The sequence below is a fragment of the Amphimedon queenslandica genome, unplaced genomic scaffold, assembly GCF_000090795.2.
Source record: "Amphimedon queenslandica unplaced genomic scaffold, v1.1 AMPQUscaffold_12189, whole genome shotgun sequence".
Classification (NCBI taxonomy): domain Eukaryota; kingdom Metazoa; phylum Porifera; class Demospongiae; order Haplosclerida; family Niphatidae; genus Amphimedon; species Amphimedon queenslandica.
Genome location: NW_003547572.1, coordinates 4037 through 11477, shown reverse-complemented (window position 1 = coordinate 11477; position 7441 = coordinate 4037). Strand labels below are relative to the sequence as shown.

The 7441-nt window shown below is 35.1% G+C and overlaps 2 protein-coding genes across 2 annotated transcripts; both read left to right on the top strand.

Moving 5' to 3' along the window:
- The first annotated feature begins 7 nt into the window (after nucleotides 1-7).
- Nucleotides 8-4525, top strand: LOC109588286 (uncharacterized). Its single transcript, XM_020004454.1, has 14 exons — nucleotides 8-38; nucleotides 331-636; nucleotides 691-1044; nucleotides 1337-1411; nucleotides 1456-1491; nucleotides 1659-2308; nucleotides 2360-2408; nucleotides 2456-2512; nucleotides 2763-2795; nucleotides 2838-2924; nucleotides 2981-3061; nucleotides 3115-3177; nucleotides 3279-3874; nucleotides 4457-4525. Exons 2-14 carry the CDS (start codon nucleotides 468-470, stop codon nucleotides 4523-4525), a joined length of 2319 nt encoding a protein of 772 aa, XP_019860013.1. The 5' UTR covers nucleotides 8-38; nucleotides 331-467.
- Nucleotides 4526-4606: 81 nt separating this feature from the next.
- Nucleotides 4607-6226, top strand: LOC109588287 (uncharacterized). The gene is made up of 4 exons (XM_020004455.1): nucleotides 4607-5629; nucleotides 5690-5788; nucleotides 5843-5901; nucleotides 5951-6226. Exons 1-4 carry the CDS (start codon nucleotides 4678-4680, stop codon nucleotides 6146-6148), a joined length of 1308 nt encoding a protein of 435 aa, XP_019860014.1. The 5' UTR covers nucleotides 4607-4677; the 3' UTR covers nucleotides 6149-6226.
- The last annotated feature ends 1215 nt before the right edge of the window (nucleotides 6227-7441 follow it).

Sequence of the window (7441 nt, the reverse complement as noted above, 5' to 3'; positions counted from 1 at the left end):
ATATGAAAAATACTTGAAAGAGCTTCATGATGCCACTTGTAAGTCTATCCATAGGCCTGTAGTCTCGCTAGCCAGACCATTCCCCTGTAGGCTGGGGAATGGCCTGGCTAGCGAGACTAATAGACCTGTGGTCTATTAACTAATATAACTCTTAGTTTCATTGTCCCACTACTATCAATGGGTGAACATCATTTTGGGTATCTATCCATTAACAAAAAATAGTGTATTAGGGGTGGATATAGCCTGCGCAGTTTCTCGCTTTTCTGTCTCCTCCTCTTTTGTCCTCCTATGGCTATGACATGTATGTAAAAAAAGATTCTATTTTTTTAGATACACCACCATCTACTGAAGCAATTTCTGTTCTTCAATTGAATATTCAATCATTGAATGAATCTCTTGTCTCTCCTGTACAAGTGTCTCAACTGTTATACTGTAAGAGATGTATAAGTGAAGCTACTCTGGATGAAATGGAGAGGATGGATCAGAGCAGGTCACTGGATGACAAGAAGACCACTCTATTGACTGCCATACAAGAAACAGTGTCTAGTGACCACAGGAAATTTAAGGACATTGCTATGGTGCTGTCTGATGTTAAAGAAACAAGAGATATAGCCAATAAAATGATGACCGAATATGGTATGAATATTGTATGTTACTATAATACCTGTCTATGAATATGATTTTATATAGAACAGGAAATTCCTGAAGACGATGATAGCACATCAGTAGTACAACCACAGGAAGTAGAAATTGGTAACGAAGATTATGCTAGTGATATATTGAGGAATAATTACAGTGCTCTCTCTCAGTCAATAACTGAACCAGTTCGTATGGCAAGGTTGCTTCATGAAGAGGTTATATCTGATGAGGCTCTGTCTTGTGTCATGTCTACCAGAGGTTCTGTCTCTGACAGTAGAGCAGTTCTCCTCAAAGCTGTACGAGATGCTGTTCACTCCAATTACAAACACCTGGAGTTGTTTGTTACTGTATTGAGGAAGTTCTCAAAAGTTACTCATATTGGTGATGCTATCTTTGAAGAATACAGTAAGTTTGCTTATTAAAATTATTATGACACATGAACAGCACACACTCATAATTATGACATCATCCTTTGATGTGGTCAGGTTTATATTTTTGTATATATACCTGCCATACTAGAACTGGTCAATATACAAAAGATATAGACCTTTGGTGGGTATCCAAGGATGTGATATGATATAGCCCAAGGGTGCAGGCCTGAGGGCTATATTACATCCTTGGACACCCACCTCAGGTCTATATTTTTGTATATAGTCCTGTTTAGTATGATATATAATACACATATATATTTATGTAGAGGCGTTGTTTCCTGAAGGAGACATAGTGTCTGAACTCCACTGTCATCATCATCTTAACCAATCACATTCTGAAGGTATAGTGCTTAGGTTATAATTTTTGTCTATGAATAATTTTTAGAAGAGACTTCATCAGCATCTTCAGTGTCAGTTGGAGGTCAGTTTAGTTTTTTGTTATGCAAGCTACATGTGGTTTTTGTAGCTGTTTAGAATTAATACAGTATAGTTTTTTTCCATTTATTGTGAGCTTTTTATTTTGTATTGTCCACAAAAATTAAACAAATAAATTAATCTGCTATACAATATTGTGTATTGTTTTATTAGGGCCAGTGTATTTTCCTTCAAATATGGATCCAGAGTTTAGCTCACTGAGGTGTAAATTTGGTTCAGCATTTTATGCAGCAAGATGTGCAATTGAAAAAAAGAACATAGATCCACTCCAAATGAGGATGTTACTTAGTGATTGTTTTCCACATAAACCTGAGTTTGCCAACAAATCTTTAAAAAATACTCATGATATTGTTGACATAGTAAAAAGGAACTGTAATCTCATTGATATTAATTGTCTTGAGGTTTTAGTGATGCACTTTGATGTGTCAGAAGCTGTAGACCCTCTTGAAGCATACAAGGCTGAAGTACAAGAGTTTTGTAAGGTACTACGAGATGAGCTTAATGAATCGCTGGAAGTTGTGAGGAGTCCAAGATCTCTTTCTCGAGAGACCATTGTATTGGTTCTTGATCAAACCCCTCTTACCTGCACTGTGGGTGATGTTAAAGATGTAGTGCGAAAAGCCTCAGGAGCTCACATTGAAGATGTTCGTATTATGAACATCAGTGATTCACACTCCATTGCTATTACTTGCTTTGTTCCTATGAGTTTGACAGGATATGTCATTACTACTGTTCTCCAAAATATAAAAGATTTTCAATCAAAAGGGCTGAGAGAATTAATATTGAATGACACAATAATTTGGGTGAGATATAGTTTATGTTGTTGCATTTACTTAATTTAAAATAATACTTAGAAAATCAACGATCACAGACAAGAAGCTAGTACTGAAACTGATGCCACAAGTACAATATTTTATTATTTTTACTGAGTAATACCTATATAATTTCAGTTGAAAGCAGGGAGCTACTTGATTCACAGTTGGTTTTCCAAAACATTGAAATAGAAGGTACATAAGTCTTGTCTCATGCTCTGCCCCTTTTAGACGGCAATAGGGTATAAGACTATAAAAGTATAGCACTAGTTTTCGGCAACAAAAAAATTTTATTAAGATCCTTTTTTAAATTGATCACTTTTTACATTTGTTTATCATTTGCATACAATTTAATTTAGAATTATACCACCATCCTGATAAAATTGATAAAATTTTTAACAAAAAAATGTGATGTATAAGTCACATCATTATTTATTTTTTATAGAAGAAAATCGACTAATTGACGACAAATCAATAGGTATAATTGATATATTTAGGTAACTTCTAATTTACTGTTTAGATTCTATTGAAAAATTGAAAGAGCAGCTACAAGCTCATCTTAAAATTAAGAAAATGATGGGATTTGAAATAGAGCGTTTAAAAACCAGTAAGTTTGTTATGTAATGTCATCAATTTACTAAAATACAACTGATACTGAGAAAGAGTTAGCATCATTGAAGGAGCTATCAGATAATAGACTAAAAGAAATAGAACAATTAAAACTGAAGCTTGAAGATAGTAACAGTATGTATCATTAAATTCAATAATAATTTTTTAATCACTTTATGAAAAATTAGAGTTACAAGTTGAAGAGATATCAGAGACATTTAAGGATGAACTATCTGATAGTGACACATTAAGTATATGAATGAATGAGTGTATTATGTGTTACCTAATGCATGTTAGAAACTTTATGTATGAAATAGTATTTTTCAATTTGTGATTGTTTCTTTACTATTAGCACAAGAGGCTGGAGATGTGAAATGGAGTCATAAGCAGCACCGTGTACATCTCACTAAAGCATCAGTAGATGAATGTAAGGACGTAATTAGTCAGCTGAATGAGGAACATCGTTACATTGTACTCAGAGATTTGTCATCTGACAGTATACGGTATCTAATGCCAAATATATTGAAAGGAAATAAAATACAAAACTGTACAATATACTCATTCTTAGCACGTGATGATATCCTCTCATTTTCTCCTCAACTATCAACGAATGAATCGTTAACAAGTCTACAAATATCTCATAGTTCAATCAATGACGATGGAGTTGTTGCATTAGTGCAACCACTAAAATGTAATAAAAATCTTCAATACTTATATCTTTATTACAATCCTGATATTACTTCTGCCTGCACTAAATCACTTGCTGAACTTTTACTCACTAACAGCTCACTCATTCAACTTCATCTTCACCGCACTGGTATTGATATGGATGGAGTAACGACACTGATACAAACTCTCAAGACCAATAATACACTAAAGGAACTCTGGCTGGATAAAAAACATAAAAAAAATTTTACCTCAGGTTATGATGAAAAAAGAATAAAATTTGTGAAACAATAATTATTTGATTTTTTCTAAATTTTAATTGGTTTTTTGCAAAGAATATTATTCTTTTTATAGTTTCACTAGATTGTGTATTTATTACCTATTATAGTATATAAAAAGTATGCATTAGATACTTGGGAAGGGAAAGATCAATTGTGGCATGCATACCAATCACACTGCATGTGAAATTATTTCCTGACTCTAGGGCCCAGTGGTTCTGGAGCTTGTCATGGTCTACTGAGTAATATAAATAGTATAGATCTATTTATATACACAACCAAAAGTAATCATGTCTGAATCAGCAATATTGCCCAAAATGAACAAATCAAATCTGATATCAGTACTGTTACAGTCCTGACAAGTATCATTGCTGATCATGCCCGATGCTCTGGCCTGAACCAGTGCAAGACCTTTTCATGATTGTGTCGCAACTAATTTCATGACTGTATCGTGACTGATTGCCCAAAATACATGATCCAGTACTGATTTCACAACTGATTCAGGCTCCAAACTTTTGGTTGTGTACTCAATGCAATGTTTGAAAATATGTGATGCACTGTTGTTCCTACTTCTGTTATTTTTTAGTGTGTGCATACAGTTCACTTGCATGACAACATACTTCAAGAGGGACAGAGCTCTGAGGTTTATTTTTAAAAAGAGACACCAGTGGTCACTATAAAAATGGCAGGGAAAATTTTCAAGTTTCACTAAACAGCAGTTTTAGGTTCAGTGTTCATTACAACCCAAGGAATGATGACTTGAACACTGCTAGAGATGGCTATGAGTTTGAGAGTGTTGCTGGCATAATGAAAGCAGTTCCCTTACCCAGAGTAGTGTATGTTAATAAGCACTGCACTGCTAGCCTAGGGAAAGAAGGTGGTGAAGAAAACATTGAAGTTGGGACATTGTTGTTAATTCAAGGAGTAGAGAAAGTTAAAAGTCGCTTTGGGAAAGTCAACATGCTTAAGTGTGTTAAAATAACAGATGACACAAGGGAGCTTTATCTTGCTGAAAGCTGTAAAGGACAATTCACTACACAGGAATCATTAATACGCTTTCCTCTTACAGCCCTTTTGAAATATTTTGAAGCACCAATCACTACAACAATATATCATGGGAAAGGAAATTCACTTCATTCTCGTTGTAAAAACAAAATTATAGTGATAGAAAGCAAGAGCATAACAATGTCGACATCAATCATTGTGTCACTTGGCTCTACTTCTGCTACGATTCAACAGCAGCATAAACCACTTGGGAAGCTGCTTGAAATACATACCAATATTTCTCTGGGTTTTTACATTAGTAGTTGCAATGGAAAAGAGACGGAAGACCTTAAACAAAAAGCAGTTTCTTTGTCACAGTCACTCTCTCCAGAACAAGTGACAGTCTTGTATACATTAGGATTGGAGGATTCATTGCAAAGGGACCTGCTATCACCAGTCAACAACAAAGAGTGGCTTCATGAGATCCAGACACTCAGTGAAACAATATATGACTCTGCTCCAGTGGTGATGCCTAAAGCTACAAAGAAGGCAGCAGTCTCTTCTCTTCCTAAACCTCAGCTTTTCTTGGCCAGTCATGATCCTAAAATGAATTGTTTTCTGTCTGAAGTGACCGAGAAGAAAGTCGAAAGCTATACCCATTCACATAGTGATGCATTTAGCAGTCAATCGTCTCATCAGAAGTTAACAATAGCAGTACAGGATAATTCTGCGTATGGAATGGTTGTACCAAAAGGATTTCACATTAAGTCTTCGGGTAAAAAGCACTATTATCATGGTTGCATACTTTTATGACACTTTATTTCATTTTATGTAGAAAAGCCCAAACTTTCAGTGGTAACATCAAGCACTTCAATCAATCCAAGCACCATTGTTACGTCTACCAAGTCTCCTGAAAGTTTCCCTGAAAAACCCCGTATGTTACAGAATATAATAATACTAATGTTATGTATTATTATCTTTATTGTAGGATCCAAAACCTTTCTTGATTTCAATAGAAGCACATTGGCTAGCTATGATATAAAAAAGGTTAGAGGCATCAAAGCATTGTTTAATATAGTGTGATAACAATATACAGGTAGTAGATTTACTGGTAAAGATGAGGTTGGAACAATATGCTGAGACATTTCAGAGGGAGCAAATTGATGGTAAGATACTGCTTGAATTAGATGAAAGTGTACTTAAGGAAGAGCTGGGAATGACTAAGAGGATACATCGTTTAAAACTATTGAACATTATTAATGGTGATCAATGTATTTCATTTTATCTTAAATAGATTGTTTTAACTTTGTGCAAGCATGCAGTTAACTTATTATTATTTTCACTTAATAGACTTTTTTCCTTTTGAGACTAACTAATGCTATTTTTAGTACTCATTAGATCTATATTACTATTCAGAGGTGCATTTAATCTACTGTTACAGTAGTTTCACTGGCCAGACCATTCATTCCCCAGCCTACAGTCATTGGGGAATGACTGTAAGCTGGGGAATGCCACCATCTGGCCAGCGAGACTAGGCTTACTTTTAGAGGATGTCAATCCGTGTAAAATTTCTACAATACTTCAATTTGTATCTTAAACAAAGTGATTCCAAATCTTGAACTAGCAAACTAAGCAAAAAATGAAAATAAAATTGCGAGAAACATGTTTTGCCATAATGTTGACATAGATAAAATCTAGAGTAAAATGATGCAATTATGATGCTATAGATAATTATACTACATTTCATTTACTCTAATATCTATGATGATGCTGATCAGGAGTCAGGAACGCCCACCACAAATATTTAGGGTGTGGCCGCCAAGCAAAATATCATGTCTGGACACAAAGAAAAGTCTTTCGTCGCATTCTTGTCTTCTGCTCCTATTCTCCCTGAGCTATTAGAGCACATTGATGTTGGTACTAAGTGGTACTTTTTGGGTACACTGCTACACGTTGATGATAAAAGATTGGATGGTATTGAGCAGTTACAAGGACATGATGATACAAGCAAGACATTAAAGATGTTTCAACACTGGCTCACCACTACTCCTACTGCTAGTAGGAGACAAGTTCTGGAAGCGTTGAGAAAGAGAGTCATTAGTGAGCATGCAGTTGCTGATAAATATGAAAAATACTTGAAAGAGCTTCATGATGCCACTTGTAAGTCTATCCATAGGCCTGTAGTCTCGCTAGCCAGACCATTCCCCTGTAGGCTGGGGAATGGCCTGGCTAGCGAGACTAATAGACCTGTGGTCTATTAACTAATATAACTCTTAGTTTCATTGTCCCACTACTATCAATGGGTGAACATCATTTTGGGTATCTATCCATTAACAAAAAATAGTGTATTAGGGGTGGATATAGCCTGCGCAGTTTCTCGCTTTTCTGTCTCCTCCTCTTTTGTCCTCCTATGGCTATGACATGTATGTAAAAAAAGATTCTATTTTTTTAGATACACCACCATCTACTGAAGCAATTTCTGTTCTTCAATTGAATATTCAATCATTGAATGAATCTCTTGTCTCTCCTGTACAAGTGTCTCAACTGTTATACTGTAAGAGATGTATAAGTGAAGCTACTCTGGATG

What these genes read in the sequence shown, in the direction of transcription:
- LOC109588286 (XM_020004454.1), top strand. Translation starts at nt 468, where the DNA reads ATGGAGAGGATGGATCAGAGCAGGTCACTGGATGACAAGAAGACCACT. An exon ending in TAACCAATCACATTCTGAAG is followed by an intron (nt 1,412 to 1,455) that starts GTATAGTGCTTA and finishes AATAATTTTTAG; the next exon opens with AAGAGACTTCATCAGCATCT. An exon ending in TGAATGACACAATAATTTGG is followed by an intron (nt 2,309 to 2,359) that starts GTGAGATATAGT and finishes AATAATACTTAG; the next exon opens with AAAATCAACGATCACAGACA.
- LOC109588287 (XM_020004455.1), top strand. Translation starts at nt 4,678, where the DNA reads ATGAAAGCAGTTCCCTTACCCAGAGTAGTGTATGTTAATAAGCACTGC. An exon ending in ATTTCACATTAAGTCTTCGG is followed by an intron (nt 5,630 to 5,689) that starts GTAAAAAGCACT and finishes CATTTTATGTAG; the next exon opens with AAAAGCCCAAACTTTCAGTG. An exon ending in AAGTTTCCCTGAAAAACCCC is followed by an intron (nt 5,789 to 5,842) that starts GTATGTTACAGA and finishes TCTTTATTGTAG; the next exon opens with GATCCAAAACCTTTCTTGAT.